This window comes from Lissotriton vulgaris, chromosome 2_2 (genome assembly GCF_964263255.1).
Source record: "Lissotriton vulgaris chromosome 2_2, aLisVul1.2, whole genome shotgun sequence".
Classification (NCBI taxonomy): Eukaryota; Metazoa; Chordata; class Amphibia; order Caudata; family Salamandridae; genus Lissotriton; species Lissotriton vulgaris.
In genome coordinates this window covers 332,906,933-332,924,196 of record NC_141688.1, presented here as the reverse complement: position 1 = coordinate 332,924,196, position 17,264 = coordinate 332,906,933, and the positions used below count along the sequence as shown (strand labels likewise).

Below are 17,264 nucleotides of genomic sequence, written 5' to 3'. Positions count from 1 at the left end.
CGATATCAACTTTTTGCACGGGAGCATATCCGACCACTCACCTACCCTGGCTCATTACGGTGGTGCTCCTTCCCGCTTTCATCGTGAGATGGTCCTCAATCCATGGTATCTTTGAATCCCGGAGATACGATATTAACTGGTGCAGGCCACGTCGGATTATTTTTCAGAAAATGAGGGCTCCGTCGACTCAGATGTGACATTGTGGGAGGCATATAAGATGGTGATTCAGGGGTGTGGGGTGGTGGGTGGTGGCAGTTGCGGGCCATCGGAAGGAGAAATACAAATGGTTAGAGGGTTAAAGAACTAGAGATGGCCAACCTTGAACGTGACCTAGTCGATTCCGCATCCCCGGACACTTCTCACAGACTTGCAGTGAAACAAAAGGAATATCATGATATAGCCAGGGAGGCGACTCAAGGGCACTATCGCCGTACTCAATATCGGGTGAATGAAATAGGAGATAAGGCCAGTAAATTGTTGGCATGGCTAGATAGATGTGAGTTGGCCAACAGGTGGGTGGCTGAGATTGCCACCTCTAGTGGTGAGAGACGAAGCGACTGAGATGAAATTGCTGAGATTTTCGCTGACCATTTTGAGTGCCTCTATGTCCCAACGTTCACTTCTACGCAGGAAGACGCGGCCAACCTGCTTTCCACCCTTCCCCTACCAAGGTTAGACCCTCAAGACGTCACAGTCCTTGACACAGCACTAGATCCTGAGGAGGTATCTAAGGCGATTGGTGCATTACTCTCTGGGAAGGCCATGGGTCCTAGTGGCCTTCCGATCAAACTTTACAAAGCAGTCTCATCAGTACTGGCTCCATACCTGGTGCGAATGTATGATGAAAGTACAGAACGTGGGATTTTGCCCCAGACACAGAGATTGGCCAACATTGTGGTCATACACAAAAAAGGGAAACCCCCGTACCAGTGCGGTTTGTATCGACCGATCTCTCTCCTCGACCCAGAGGTCAAGATCCTAGCCAAACTTCTGGCACTTTGCTTATCGCCCTATCTCCATAAGTTAATACACCCCTCGATCCGGCTTTAATCCGACAAAAAACACGGCACTCTATCTCCGTCGTCTCTTCGAAGTACTGGGCAGAGCCTCCACCATACAAGAAGACACAGTAATTGTGTCCTTGGACACTAAAATGGCGTTTGACATGTTGGAGTGGCCCTTTTTAGTTGCTTCTCTAGAAAGGTATGGCCTTGGCCCACATTTTCTGTCCTGGGTGCGTCTATTATACGCTAAACCCTTGGCCCGAGTTTCGGTTAATGGTGGCAGATCGGCAATTTTTGAGATGGGGAAGGGTACAAGACAGGGTTGCCCCCTGCCACCACTATTATTCGCTCTGGCATTGGAGCCCTTACCATTATGGATCAGGGGTGACCCCTCTATTCGTGGACTGAATTGGGCCCGGATTAGTCGGACAGGATCTACCTCTATGCCGATGACATCCTTTTATATCTAGCCAAACCCTATCTTCACTTCATCCGGTGCTCCATATTCTTACTCTCTGTTGGAAATATTCGGGCTACACCATCAACTGGGACAAGTCCTTGATCTATGTCCTTAGTGGGAATCCCACTCATCAGTCATGGACGGCTTTCGCTACCTGGGCATTTATGCTACGAGAGACGCAGATGTCTTTCACAGGAGAAACCTCCTCCCTCTCCTTCATCACCTCCGGGCTGACGTACAGCATTGGAAGACACTGCCCCTTACGATACTGGGTAGAGCCGCCCTCTTCAAAATGATGGCATTTCCCTGTTTCCTATATGTCCTACTGAACACACCCCACCCCGTCTCGTCACAATATTTTCAGATAATTTATTCCGAGGTCCGTTCATTGTTATAGAATGGTGGCACTTCCTAAATCGCCCTTACAAAACTTAAGCATAGCTGGTACGATGGGGTATTGCTCTCCCAGCAATCAAAATATATTACTGGGACTCACAATTGGTGGTCCTCAACCACTGGGCCCACCGTCCCATTATGGACCCAGCATACAGAATGGATAGGTTCAATATGGCGGTCAGCAATTATATGAGAGCGTTGCATGGGGGGCCCAAACACCTACCCATCTTGACCCCTACCTCCCCCACTGTCTCACTCTGGCTCGTGGCCACGTGGAGCACGTTGCTCGTGGCTGGAAGGGCAAAATTACGTGAGTTACTCCATTGCTAGAATCCTGCCATTGGGTAGGCTATCGAGTCTATCTGGGTTTGATAAATGGGACCTGATTGGTCTTTCCACAGTGGGGGACATGTGGGCGAGGGGCGCAGTGGTTCCATTCGGTGAATTGCAAGCAAAATACCAGTTACATGAGGGGGAGACTTTCCAATACCTACTAGTGCGTAGTGCGTTAAATAAGGCAATCCCCAAGGTTCTGATCTGCCCACCTCTTCACCTGTAGAAGACAGACTTCTCGATGACTATCTCCCTGACAAGGCCATTTCCCTGACCTATCGTAAGATAATTAATAACCTACCAAAACCACTCGATAAACTCCGCAAGAAATAGTCAGACGACGAAGGGAACATACCTGACGACTGGAGGTAGGCCCTGGCATTTCCCAGAGAGTTGGCAATCCGGTCTCGCTTTAAGCTTATACAACTTAAAATACCCCACTAGGCTTATTACACCAATACAGCACTTGTTAAAATGAGTTTGGCAACCTCCCCACTCTGTCCCCGGAATTGTGGCTCCTTGGGTACTTTCTTACATTGTCCCTCACATGGGCCCTCACATATTGAACTTACCATAGGAGGACATCATATTAGGTGGAGACTGCAATGCTACTTTCTTACATTGTCCCTCACATGGGCCCTCACATATTGAACTTACCAGAGGAGGACATCATATTAGGTGGAGACAACAATATTGGAATGAGCTCCTGTCTACCATGACCCGCATCTACCAGAAATCAATATAACCTTCCCCATGACTTTGTCTTTTAAATAATTGGGACGCCACCGACCTTAACCGCATTGAACAACTATGGGTCTCTCTGGGCTGTGTCATAGCAAAACGTAATATAACCAGAACATGGAAGGAGGGTGTTGTACCCAGGCGCACATGTAAAAGGTGTCCTGTGCACGCGATTATCTTAAATGGTTCTCAAGTGAGAATCCCAATTTGATAAGCGTTCAACATACGATTTCAGAGTCCATCATCATAAGGTATGTATTTCGTCACACCGTGTACAAGGTCTGGCGGCGTGGAGGTAGAAACAGCTCAGCGAGCTTAACAATGAAGAGACGGGTATGTGCCTGCGATAGCTCTCGTCACCCGGATGACGAGAGCTATCGCAGGCACATACCGTGCACGAGACCGCATTCTACAGTTTGCCGATCAGGACAGACCCATCCTGAGCTTTACATCTCTTCATTGTTAAGCTCACTGAGCTGTTTCTACCTTAACGCCGCCAGACCCTGTACCCCTTCATCACTGGCGCGCCATGTATAATTACAGATGCCTCATACCATAATCAGCCCTGAAGAGTCGCAGCCCCAACACGGTGTGACTAAACACGTGTTGGCTATTTTCTCGTTTGTACTGATCAACATTGAGCTATTAATAAATACATACCTTATGATGATGGACTCTGAAATCGTATGTTGAACGCTTATCAAATTGGGATTCTCACTTGAGAACCATTTAAGATAATCGTGTGCACAGGACACCTTTTACATGTGTTCTATAGGAGATACGTCTCTCTATCTTAGCAGGGCCTGTTTTCTGCTGGGTTTTTTCCCCTGACCTGTTTGCACTGGACCTACTCTATTTACTATACCTAATTTGAGGTACCCGCTGAGCGCCATTTCTTCCTGACATCCGTCCAAACCCTTTCCCTCCTTTTGTACCCAGGCGCACAGATTGGGCGGAGGACATGCACTGGTGCATGCAGGCCGAAAGAGTGATATACAAGACCAGAGGCTGCCCAGCAATGGACTAAAATATGGTGCCCCTGGAACGATAGCAGGGGATTTCTTTGTACCCCCTTTGAGGAAGATGATCCATATAACGTAAATAAGGAGTGTTGTACTTGACCCTTCTGGCAGGTTCACCCCTGCATTATGCCGTGTTTTTATATTTTAAATAGCAGGAGCCCACCCTGCTTTATCGTCCAAAGCGGAGGGAGCCTACCCCTCATTTGCGCTCGTTGAACTTATTTATTTGTTTTGCGGGTGCCACCCCTTTTTAAAGGCGCCTCAACGGGTGCCCACCCTGTTTCTACTATTATTTTGTACCCCTCGTTATTGCCCCCACAAAATCTACAGGGCAAGTAAATAAAATACTTATTTTTCAAGATAACGAATAGTACACAGTGTTGGCTCTGCTTCATAACTGCGATCCTTTTAAAAACAGACTATCTCTCAACACAAATGTGGCCTTGTGCACATACTTTCTGATCAATATGTGTTGTAGCAATCCAAATATGTAGAAAATAGCATACTTAATATGCTCTTCGATGAAATCTGCCATCTATCCCCTCTTGAGCCAAACTAATAGCCTTTTTAGCAGTGCCATGCCTTTGGCACTAACGCACGTCCATTAATAATAATAATAATAAAGGGGCTTGTAAAGCGCCTGGTGACGCCATCCCGGCGTGTCCCCGCGCTGTGGAGAAAAAGTCGGGACCAGGAGAGGGACTTACAGGGAAAACATATGGGTTTTCAGAAGTTTTCTGAAAGTGGTCTCTGAGTCCGCTAGTCTAATGCTCATGGGGAGAGAGTTCCATTCTTTGGCGGCCATTACACGAAAGGAGCAACCACCCATTCTGGCTTTCTTGATGCGGGGAATTTTAAGCAGTCCAGTTCCCCCAGAGCGAAGAGTTCTGTTGGGCTCATAGGGGATAGCCAGATCAGTCATGTAGGGGGGAGCTGTTTGAGAGATGATCCTGTAGCACATTAAAAGTGCTTTAAATAGAACTCTCTTTTTTATGGGAAGCCAGTGCAAAGTGGCTAGGGCTGGTTTGGAGGCGGCTCTTTTTGGAAGTCTGAGGACTAGGCGCGCTGCAGTATTTTGGAGTACTTGGAGTCTCCTGATGTTTTTCTGCGTTGTTCCGAGCAGAAGCACATTGCCATAGTCTATCCTCGAGGTCACAAGAGCTTGGGTCATAGTGCGCCTGGCTACAAGAGGGAGGAGGTCTAGGGTACGGTTTAGGGTCTTCATGACCCCGAAGCATTTCCCTACCACTTTGTGCACATGGCTGTCATAGGAGAGTCTGGGATCAACCCAGATCCCCAGGTTCTTGGCTGCTTTGCAGGGGGTGGGTAACGGCCCCAGACATGATGGCCACCACTCCTTGGTCCAGCTTGTGTCCCTGCCTCCAATTACCAGAACCTCCGTTTTTGACCCATTTAGCTTCAAACAGTGCTGGGACATCCATCCTGCCAGAGCCTGCATGCAGGTTTTAAAGTTGTCTGCAGCACTGGAGGGGGCTTGGGACAGGGAGATGAGAAGTTGGGTATCGTCGGCATATGAAACTAATTCAATGCCGAACGATTGGACCACTTCAGCCAGGGGGGCCATGTAAAGATTGAACAGGGTGGGGCTCAGGGCAGAGCCCTGAGGTACCCCCTGTTCTAAAGCTATGCTATCAGAGAGGTACATGCCTCTCTCAACCTGGAAGCAACGGTTGGTGAGGAAAGCTTTCAACCAGCCCAATGCTTCCTGGGTGACCCCGGCTTTGTTCAGACACTGCAGCAAGATAGAATGTGCCACAGTGTCGAACGCGGCACTAAGGTCCAGCATAATCAGTGCCATGGTCTGGCCCTCATCAGCGCCTGCCCGTAAGGTTTCGGTCGCTCTCAGAAGGGCAGTCTCAGTGGAGTATCCCGACCTAAACCCTGATTGGGAATTGTGGAAGGCATTATTAGACTCTAGATGGGCCATGAGTTGGCTGTTAGCTATTTTCTCGGCCACCTTCGCCAGATAAGGTAGCAACGAGATGGGCCGTAGGTTCTCTAGGATGTCTTGACTGATGTTAGGTTTTTTCTTTATCGGAAGTACAATGGCTTTCTTCCACTCCGCAGGAAGGGTGGCCGTAGAAAAGGAGAGTTAGAGAATGTGTCTAAAGTGTGGTTCTAAGACTTTAAGGCTAGCTGCTAGTATCTTCGGAGGGGCAGGATCCCGAGGGGAGCCAGACTTGATGCTTTTACAGATACTAGTTAAAATCGTGGTAGGAAGGACTGAGAAGCAGTTGAGGCATGTTTTATCATGAGTGATCTCCAAGTTCTCAGTAAAGTCAGAGCCAGAAGGCAACTCATTAGAGAAGTTTGCGTAGATGTTGGTGATTTTACTGGCAAAGTATTTGGCAATATTATTGCACGTTTCAACAGAGTCATTCTGGGCAGTGCTCTCATTAGTTACCACAGAGATTTCTTTAAACATTTTAAAGAGCTCCTTTGAGGAATTCTCCGCTTCTCCAATGCGGGTCTTATAATGAAGTGCTTTAGCAGAGCGAATTAGTTTGTAGTAACTCGCTAGCGCTTTTTTATAGTGGCTTTTAGCTGTGGGGCAGAAGTTGGTGCGCCATTCGCGTTCCAATTTTTTGCATGCAGATTTTGCATCCTGAAGTTCTGGTGTAAACCATGGGGAGGATTTTCTCATTTTCTTGTTAATTACTGACCTACGAATGGGAGCGGTATTGTCTAGGGCAGTTAGGACACAGTTCTTAAGGCAAGTATAGGTGGTCTCACAATCGGGCCCTCCAGGAGGTCCTGCCGCTTCAAGTTTGTCAATAAAAGTGTCTAAGTTAAAGTTTTTCCACTTTCGACTTTGGTAAATCTGCGTGCTATCGTTCCTTGTTTCAGACTCAGCCACCCATATTTGTAAGGGAATTACAAAGTGGTCAGACCAGGGAACGGGTATTGGAGGAAGCGCTTCTACTCCATTCCAGTTACCAAATATAGGGTCGAGCAGGTGGCCTTGTCTGTGAGTAGGGTCCTGGTTTTTAAGAGCTAACTGCAAGGAGAGTAATTCTGCTTTTATGCAGGAGGCATCCTTGTCTAGGACATCGTCAAAATGGATGTTCATGTCGCCGAGCACCAAGAGTCTAGATTTCCTTAAGGCAAGATGTGCTGTAGCCTCTACTAGGCTAGCTGTAAAATCAAACAGTCTGCCTGGGGGTCTGTATATAAGAATGCCTGATAGGGAGTGTTGAGGCCCCAGTGTGATAGTGAATGAGGCTGCTTCGCAGTGATCAATTGTCAGGGGAGATAATGAGCATTCTAGTGGGGCTCTAACAGCGATAGCTATTCCTCCGCCCCTGCCGTCCTGCCTGTCAAGCCTAGCGAGAGAATAGCCTGGAGACAGCGCCTCTATGATGTCTGGGTCAGAGTGTTCGCCAAGCCAGGTTTCAGTTAATAGTAAAATATCGAGTGCCTCATCCTCGAGTAAATGATATATTTGGATGCAGTGTTTACTGAGGGATCTACAGTTAAGCAATGCTGCTTTTATCAGGCTTTTAGGGGGGTCTTTTATAGAGCCAGTTTCTGGAGTAAAAGGGCCCATAGAACAGTTGTGTAATGATAGAGCCTTCATAGAGTGTAGGCATGGTAGAGTTATGGCAGGTCAGAGATTCAATAAAGTTTGTTAATCATACCGTATGTGAGGGGGCTTTGGTTGACCAGGGTGTATGGCCCCGCGCCCCGTCCAGTCGCGGACGGGCGCAGACGGGCTAGACTTTGGCTCGACTTCGGCGCGCTTCCGGCGCGCTCGTTGCACGCGTCCGCTGCGCGGTCGCTGGCCAACACACATTAAAACCATCTTACCATCTATTATCAGTTATAGGCGACATATGATATGTGCCCTGTAGTTAGTTGTTTGGCACATGGGTAACGTCATCAATATCCCTCCTTGGTTTCTCCAAACAGGAATATACAAGTCAAAAAGAGCCGTTTCGAGATGTACCACCATTAAAAGAAGAAAAAGTACTCATGTCGATAATGGGTGTTTAGATATCTAAGGTAAGATAGGCATTCCGCCCTATTTTGACTCTCATGCTTAGAGCGGAGGACATATTATAAACACTAGTAGATATATCTACCCTCACAGTGGATGCATTTGTCTTATTTTATAGGACTCAGCCCCTAAAAAGAAAAGAAGGACATAAGATCCACCAAGACTGTCACCTATATCCGAATAGACTTCTGAAATCTGCTAAATAGACACCATGTTTGTGCCCGATAACGGCTATAAGGTAGAATCCATTTTAAGTAACAAGAAACTCTCTCAGAATTCAATAAAGCGTAGCGTCAGTCTAACCTTTGTAACTATTCTCTCCGTCTTTCAGCATTAGAGATCAATATCTGAAAGTATATCAGTAACTGCATACCTACCAAGCGGTTTTCCTCTCCTTAATAGTAGGTACCTCTAAATATGATCTTACTGGGTGGGGGTTTTGACACTACAATGTATCTCTCAGAACTTAGATACACTGGTGAGATACTTTTTTCAGTTGTCCCTACCTTCTGACTTTCTCACTACTCATCTGAGTATATAACCATCACAACTTTTCTAAAATCTGCCACAAGCTATAAATCTCTTGGGTCTCTAATCTCTTTGGTCACTGCAATAAATCCTTTTTTGATAGAGGCATCATATTATGGGCCTACTATCTAACACAGCACTTTGAAACTAATTATAAGCACATAGTCTGGCTTTTGAGAATCAGGATGCAACATATACTGTCAAATTAATATGCAGTATATCATATTTTTTTCAGATGTGAAGAACCCCCTTATTTTATTATATGTTTGTTACGTATCTGTTTGGCCCTGATGAAGGTGATGCAAACTAAATAGTTCACCGAAACGTACGTAGGCCCTATACATCTGGGACACCCGGACAAAGAAATGCATAAGGAATAAGATCTAAAAGAAGAAGCAATATACAAGATAGAATCCAACCGAGTAAAAAATCATGGGAATTAATGCATAATATATCTAATGGGATTCTCAGATGTATTGATGTCTTTTGTTGTTGTTTTTTATTGCATTTTTTCACTAGTAAGAGTATGTGTGGAGTTAGAATGAGTGATGTAGAGTGAATGATAGAAAGATTGTCAATACTGTGAAGTTTTTATGTGGGGTTCAAAAATGAAATTGTCATTGTAAATATTGTCTATCCATTTTCCAATAAAATTATTTTTTCTTGCTTTATGATATTTAAAAAAAACAATAAAATGTTAAAAAATGTTTTTTTCTCGCAAATTATGAAAATGAAAATAAATGAAAAACTAAAGACCAATATGTTTATGTGAACACTTCCTATCAAAGTTGCATCTCTGAGAAATGTTTAGATAAATTCTACTTTGAAAGAATTATAGGTCAGTACAGAGGTTTCTTATATGTATTTGCTGTTTATTTCTCCCCCTCTAGACCTAACAAGTATACTTGGGAGTACCCTTTATATAATATTCTTGTTGTCATGAAATTCATACATTATATGAAGTTGTAGCTCCTTAGTAGGTAAATACAAGGCTCCCTTGTAATAGGGTAGTTGATGTCGAATCTCTCTATTTGAATCTTCTTTCACCTATTCCTGCATTTCTTCCAGACTCATAACTTGTCGAATTTGCTCATTTATATCCAAGAACATGATGGCCCCTACTACCTTTGACTCTGGTATGACGGTTTGAACTTCCTCCAAAGATTTCTGTGTTCAATTACAATTCTCGACAAGGCGTCTGCTTTTCCATTCTGAGCTCCAGGTCTAAATGTGATCACAAAATCATATTCAGTGAAATACAACGACCACCTGAGCTGCCGGGGCGTCAAGGTTTTAGCTGATTTCAAAAATTTTAAATTCCGATGATCAGTGAAGACTGCTACCTGATGTTGTGCTCCCATGAGATAATGACGCCACTCTTTGAAGGCATCCTTAATTGCCAGTAATTCTTTTTCTGTGATGGTATAGTTCACTTCTGCTGGTGTTAGTTTCCGAGATCTGAATGCAACTGGGTGTAGTTGTCCGGTCCTCCTATGTCGTTGGGATAATATACCACCAAGTGCTTAATCCGAAGAATCGGTCTCTACATAAAATGGCTCAGTTGGATCTGCATGAAGCAATACAGGGGCCATGGTAAAACTCTTCTTTAGCAATTTAAAGGCTTCTACAGCTTCTTGTGTCCATTCAAAACGAACCCCTTTTTTCAACAAATTAGTAGGAGGCAGGATCTTTTGTGAGAATTCACCAATAAATCGTCTATAGAAATTTGCAAATCCAATGAAACTTTGTACTTCCTTGACACTCGTTGGAGACTTCCAATCCACAACTGCCTTAATTTTACGTTCATCCATTTTCATGCCAGTGGGTGAGAGGATGAACCCCAGGAATTCTACTTCTGAGACATGGAAAGCACATTTCTCTAGTTTTACAAATAGACGATTTTCTCTAAGCTTCTGCAATACTCCTCTCACTAGCTCGGGGTGTTTGCTCCTATCATCTGAATAAATCAGGATGTCATCAATATATACTATGACACATTGGTCAATGTATTCCCTTAGGACATCATTAATAAAGTGCTGAAAAGCCGCAGGAGCATTACACAATCCGTAGGGCATGACTTGATACTCAAACAACCCGAATCTTGTTCTGAAAGCAGTTTTCCATTCGTCACCTTCCTTCATTCTGACTAAATGGTAGGCTCCTCTTAAATCTAATTTTGTATAAATTTGCGCACCCTTAACTTGATCTAATTACACAGAGATCAGGGGGAGTGGATAACGATTCTTTTTGGTTATTTTGTTTATGGCGCGGTAATCGATGCAAGTCCTCAGATCCCCTTCTTTCTTCGGTATGAAAAACAAAGGTGACAAAACGGGAGATTGAGAGGGTCGTATGAAACCATTCGCCAAATACTTGTCTAAGTATTCTTTCAGATGTTGGTGTTCTTTTTCGGTTAACGCATAGACTCTACTGAATGGTAGATTAAGATCAATTTTACAGTCATAAACACGATGAGGTGGTAACTGCTCAGCTTCCTTTTCATCAAAAACATCTGTGAAGTCACGATATTCTAAGGGTATTTCCTGGGAATTTATAACACATACTGATACATCAGCCATGCATAAAGAAAGGGCAGGATTACTCTTACAACCTTTTTCACAACCACTGAAACAATTTTCTTTGCAATATGTGGAATCCATGGTTATGGTTCGTGTACTCCAATTTATGGTAGGGTTGTGTTCAGTTAACCATGGTAATCCCAATATAAGCTGAAATTGTGGAGCATCGATTAGATTAAATTGAATCACCTCCTCATGGCCATCAATTGATATCATCTGCAAAGGTTCAGTGTGACTAACAATGGGTCCGGACGAGAGGTTGGTCCCATCAACCGCTCGCACTGGTTCACTTTTAGTCTTTTGTACAGCTTTCAATCCAATCTTGGCTGCAAACTTCAAATCACAGAAATCTCCTGTTGCTCCTGAATCCACCATTACTGAAACTTCAGACAAGGTGATTGTCTGGAATTTTATTGTCACTGAGAGAATCGGATGGGGAGCAGAGGACTGTAAGGTATTTGCTAACAGATGTTCTTTCGGAGTTGCTTTTAACGTTGCATCCACCTGTTCAACTCCATCTACAAGTGGTGCCGCGAGTTTTCCTTCGGCTTGAATGATGTCTTGGGCTTTTTTGGACAATTCCTTACAAAATGTCCATTTGATTCGCAATACATACATACATTTCCTGTTCTTCTCTTGTCCTTCTCTTCTTTCGTCAATGGGCCCCTGATAGTCCCAATTTGCATAGGCTCTGGATTAGCTGACCCTTCAGTAGTTCTATTAGTCTCTGGTCTTGCTCTATCAAACCTTGGGACAATTGGTTTGAAATCTCGTCTCTTTTCTCCTTTTCTTTCTCCCTGGCGAAAATCAATTTCTAATACTAAATCAATCAATTCTGAAATTTCCGTGGGTCTGTTTGGTATCTGGACATACATCCTTAAGCTCGTCACGTAATCCGTGATAGAAAACTGCAGCTCTTTTACTTCCGGCCAGTTGGTTTCCACTATTAGCTTATTAAACTGGGCCAAGTACGCAACTAAATCGCGATTACCTTGCTTTAGTTCTAAAAGTTTATTGTCCACAGCCTGAGAGATTCTTCGCCTATCAAAAATTTGTAAGAATTCTTTCTGAAATTCATCGTAGTTTTGCAGTATTGGGTCATCTCTGGAAACCAATGGCATTGACCAAGACGCAGCATCACCACTCAGGTATGACAGTGCAAAGGCCACTCTTGAGTGAGCATCAGGGAAAATAGAAGGGCGGCACATGAAATGAAGGGAACATTGGCTAAGGAATACTTGTGCCTGTTGGGGATCCCCACTAAACCGCTCTGGAGAGGCTAGAGGGATGACTGGGGACAGGGAATGAATCACTTGTGTGGTTAATCTGTTTGAACTTTCTGGCAGTGCACTCTCTCTCCCTGACCCTAATGATTGTCCCATTCTCTGAGCTAATTCTGTGGTTTCTTTTCTCGTGTTTATTATTTCTTGTCTAAGACTCTGATTATCTTCCCGAACTGCTACCAATTCTTTTTGTATAGCTTCCAAGACTGTTCCTAAAGTCTGTAGATTTATTCCTTCTACCATTTCTGCTCAGGCGCAATTATAAATACGTGGGCACTTCACTCTGTCAGAGTCTGAGTGAATTTTTACCACTTGATCTTGCGCAGGAGCAGAAGTCAAATGTTCCCAACTCCCTCTCAAGGATTCCACAGAGCCAGTTGCAAACTTGACTCTCTGAGACCCCAAAGGGGGAAGGGGGAGTGGATAAAATAAAAAACGACACAGAAGAGACTGCTCTGGAACTCTTCCTCGGCTTTTCTTGTATTGTCTGACCTGCAGACTTCTTTATCAGAGAATACCTAAATTATAGTAACAAACAATTATTCATGTACCTACTCTACTCTACTCTACAATACTATTCAAACCTAAATCTTTCATTACCTATTAGTCCAGAGATTGAGCTTCTCTTCTCTTCTCTTAAGGGGAAAATGTATTTAAGGTTCTTCTGCCTTCCGAATATGATGTTCCTATTTAACAAGATAACAGCATTACTAATATAGCCTTGTCTAACTCTATATCTTGTGATTTATGGTTTTATAGTTGCATGGGTGATTGTCTTACCGTTTGTAGTTTACTGCTGGCAGAATATCTCCTCAAAAAAGCTTTCTGTGGTGAAACAAGGTATGTAAAGAGCCAATGAACTTTATATGTACCTATTAGTAACCTATCTATCTATATTACCATATTTATCTGAAAACCTATCTATCTATCTATTGTGTTGCTCTACAACGTATTACATTAGTTTTGCTTGAATCATGTATCTTCTCCTTTTTTCCTCTAGGGTTCTTAGAAGACTTGTAATCTCTTCGATTCTGGCGTATCCAATATCCGGTAAGCAGTTCCTTTCAAACAGCAATTATTCAATATGCACAGTTCAATTAAATATTGTTTACAGTTTCTTTCTATTCTTTCACTTATCTCTCTCCTTCTGCTTTTCTCTCTCTCTCTCTCAGGTGAAATGCTTTGTCAAGACGCTGCCGCTGGAAGTGCTTTGTTTCAAAGTCTTTCACCTGGTAATTCACGTGAGTCAAATTCTTTGTTGCGCTACTGGAATGGGCAGCGCTACAATTCTGTAACTTCAGGGATTGCGAAAAACTAAGGGCTAGAACGAAGGCCTCAGATAAGCTGAAGAGCCTTTAAACACTCAACCGACTCCCGACTTAACTTTGGTGAAGTGCACAGTTCGTTGGAACCGCACGCTTCACATCAACCGGGCACCTGTGAATGGCGGCAACAACTAGACCGCTAACTCACACCCGGGAGTGGCGGCCTTCTTAGCGTTCCAGGCCTGAGTAAACTTGGGGATTTGTAGAGCGCAGTTGTTGCCCATGGGCGTCCAAGCGCTGGGGAAATCGTAAACCTACAGTGCACAAGAAGGGGACAGAGGAATAAGTTAGCAAACAGATGTGAAGAGATGAGTTTTTAGTTGTTTGCGGAATATATTAAGGTTCTGGGTGGCTCTAAGATGAAATGGTAGAGCATTCCAGGCCTTAGCTGCGTTGTACATGAACGTTCTTCCGCCTGTTCTGGATCTCTTTATTCTTGGGACAACTGCCAAGAGGGTCTGGCTAGAACGGAGATTCCGCTTCGGGATGTATTGACAGATCAGGTTACGAGTGATGATAGGACCCATGTTCCAGAAGGCTTGGTGGGCTATGCATAGCGCCTCGAACAGAACCCTCTGTCGGATCGGTAGCCAATGGAGGCTTATTAAGCCGGTCCTGACTGAGTGTCTGTGGGGGATTTTAAGTAAAAGGCGAGCAGCGCTGTTCTGAACAGTTTGCAGCCTACGAAGGGTGTATTCAGGTGCACCCAGGTAGAGTGCATTGTTAAAATCAAGCTGGGAGTGGATGAGTCCTTGGATGGCTGCCTGTTTGGCTTCCAGGGGGAGGATGGGGAAGATTTTGTTTAATACCCTCAGAATGGAAAAGCATGTAGCTGAGAGTTTAGTGGCTTGGGTATTGAAGGAGAGAGATCTGTCTAGCCACACTCCAAGGCTTTTAATTGCATTTTTTGGGGTTGGCGGCGGTCCTAGGCTGGAGGGCCAAAGGGAGGGGTGGAGAGCCGGTTCTGAGGGTCCTAGGAGCATTAGCTCGGTTTTGTCTCCGTTTAGTTTCAGGGCTGATGCCGTCATCCAGCTCCTCACTTCCTCTAGGCATTCTCTGAGCCCACTTGACGCTGTTCGGGGTGACTCTTGCGCCAGTGAGACCACCAGCTGTGTGTCGTCCGCATATGAGATGATGTTAACTCCAAAAGGGCGGACGACGCTGGCCAGTGGTCTCATGTATAGGTTGAACAAGGCCGGGCTCAGAGAGGAGCCCTGAGGAACTCCACAATTTAGTGGTCTGCTGGAGGAAGCTGAATCACCGTCAAAAACCCTGAAAGACCTGTTCCTCAAAAAGGATTCAAGCCAGGCCCAGGCTCCATCCACAATCCCCACACTAGAAAGGCGGTTGAGTAAGGTGTCATGACACACTGTGTCGAAAGCCGCGCTTAGATCAAGGAGGATCACTGCCACTGATCCTCCTTGATCCAAGATTTTTCGCTCTTCCTCTACGACCATGAGGAGAGCGGTTTCTGTCCCGTGCTTGGGTCTGAAACCCGTCTGAGTGGGATCCAGTATATGGTGGCCCTCAAGATAGGACACCAACTGTTGCTTTACATATTTCTCCAATACCTTGCTCAGCCAATTGAGTCAGCAATCTCCAATCATTGCGCCCAAAATAACTGCGGTTCTTTAGGCACCGCGAATTCCAATTTAATGCCGCAACTACATGACTTCTTCTTGGGGTTCTGACATGGTTTTAGGGCCCAGTAAGTAGGCCGCATTCCGAGCGGCCCCGGATGGCCGCGGGCCGCTCCAATAGTTTGCACCATAGTTGTTTCAGACAGATGGCTCCCAGAGGCAGTTTATTTAGTCACTGAGCACACTATTTGTTTAGAGCCTAGAGGGCTCTCACCTTTTGGGGGCACAGCTATTTGAAGAGCCTGGAGGGCTCCCATGTGCACAATATGTATTCCTAGAGCCTAGAGGGCTCCCACGGTTTGGCGCATTGTTGTTCTAAAGGGCCAGTGAGAGCCCCTGCCGCAGTTTCGCCCCAGCCACCCAGCAAATAGCGGGCAGCTGCTACGTTTAGGTTCTGTCCTTTTTAGGGACATGTACTTCGCCTCGAGGAGCGAGACACACTCCTTCATCCCTACCTTGGCCTTCCACAGCTGCGCAGCACTTAGTGCCAGCTGCAGCGTTTAGGCCCTGTTCTCGCCCTCAGCTGCCCAGCAAGTAGTGGGCAGCTGCTACGTTTAGGTTCTGGCGCAGTGGCGCAACATGGACCCTAATGTGATTTATGTGCCTAATGTGAATTATGGACCCTAATGTGATTTATGTGGCTAATGTGATTTATGTGCTAAATGTGATTTATGTGCTAATGCTTTGGGGGTGTTAGGAAATGTACTGTGTGTCGTATGTTCTGCGTACCATGTTCTGATACCTCTAGATATGGTTTATGCATAGGAGATTGTTTTTCCTGTGTAGGTTTGGGTTAGGAAGATTATACTTCCCGGTGTGATGTACGACCCTAGTGTAAGGTTCTAATGTAGTTAGACTGATGTGTTACAGTGTATGACGGATTTCATGGCGCAGAATATTGCAGAGTACAGTGATTTACTAGCCTTTACTGGTTGTACGTTTTATGGCCTATCTTACTTTTACAAATGTATCTAATGTACTAGTTCTTTACCAAGTGCTTATTCCTGACAGTGGTCCATGTGGCCATGTCCTGTGTACATATCCCTTGTAAATATTGCCCAGTGCCCGTTGGCACAGTGTACATAATGTGATTATTATTCTAATGTGTTTGGTATAATACACAAAGGCTAGTTTAGATATAACCTTGTGTGGAGTTCCTTTTGTGGGGGGCCTGGGATGTTGTTGCTGGTGGGTGCGTGCGCAAATGCTTAACTTACAACGCCTCTGGGATAAGCCTTACTGCTCGTGTCACGTTGCCAAGGGGGTGAGCATGGGTTATCTTTGGAGTGTAACTCCCTTGCCCTAACTAGAGTGGTGGTCTTTGCTTGGCTTTGGCGCAAACCTTAGCCAACCAGAGATCCCATTTCTAACACTGGAAACAGCGGAAGGATGAGGACTTGTGTTTGCGCAGCACCACAGGGACAACTGGCTCTACTACAAAACTCTGCGTTATATATAGTCACATGAAAAGGGATTATTATTTCTAAGTTTGTTCTAAATGTAATTTCTTTGGAAATATGTTTCTTGTGCACTGTGAGTTAGGTGTCCCTAGCTCAGGAGGGTAGGTCATCCCCTAAGTCCAGTATGAGTTTTCTGGATTCCCCAGTAGGTCCACTGGAAGCAACACAAGTGTGTGTCTGGATTCACCAGTAGGGGTGAGATCCAGTTATAGCAGCGATAAGTGTGTCCAGTGCATGTGTTACCCATCCCGTTCCCGGAGTAATGGTACCTGTGTCACGTGGTGGTCAGGTTGAGAAATCAGGGGCGGTAGAAACGGTCTTACCAGTCTTGAGAGGGGCTTGGGGAGGAATGTGTGATGCGCTGGATGAATGTGAACGTCCCATTCCCCGTTCCCGCAGTAATGGTACCTGTGTCACGTGTGGTCAGGTTGAGAAATCAGGGGTGGTAGAAACTGCCTTACCAGTCCGAGGGGGG

The 17,264-nt window shown here is 45.1% G+C and overlaps 1 protein-coding gene across 1 annotated transcript in view; it reads right to left on the bottom strand.

Moving 5' to 3' along the window:
* The window catches only part of LOC147729422 (uncharacterized), a 285,971-nt gene that overhangs the window by 104,369 nt on the left and 164,338 nt on the right, over positions 1-17,264 (bottom strand). Inside the window, 3 exon segments of the mRNA XM_086959845.1 lie at positions 6,103-7,141; positions 10,876-11,045; positions 11,271-11,500. Of these exon segments, the coding sequence (XP_086815971.1) occupies positions 6,103-7,141; positions 10,876-11,045; positions 11,271-11,500 (1,439 nt within the window).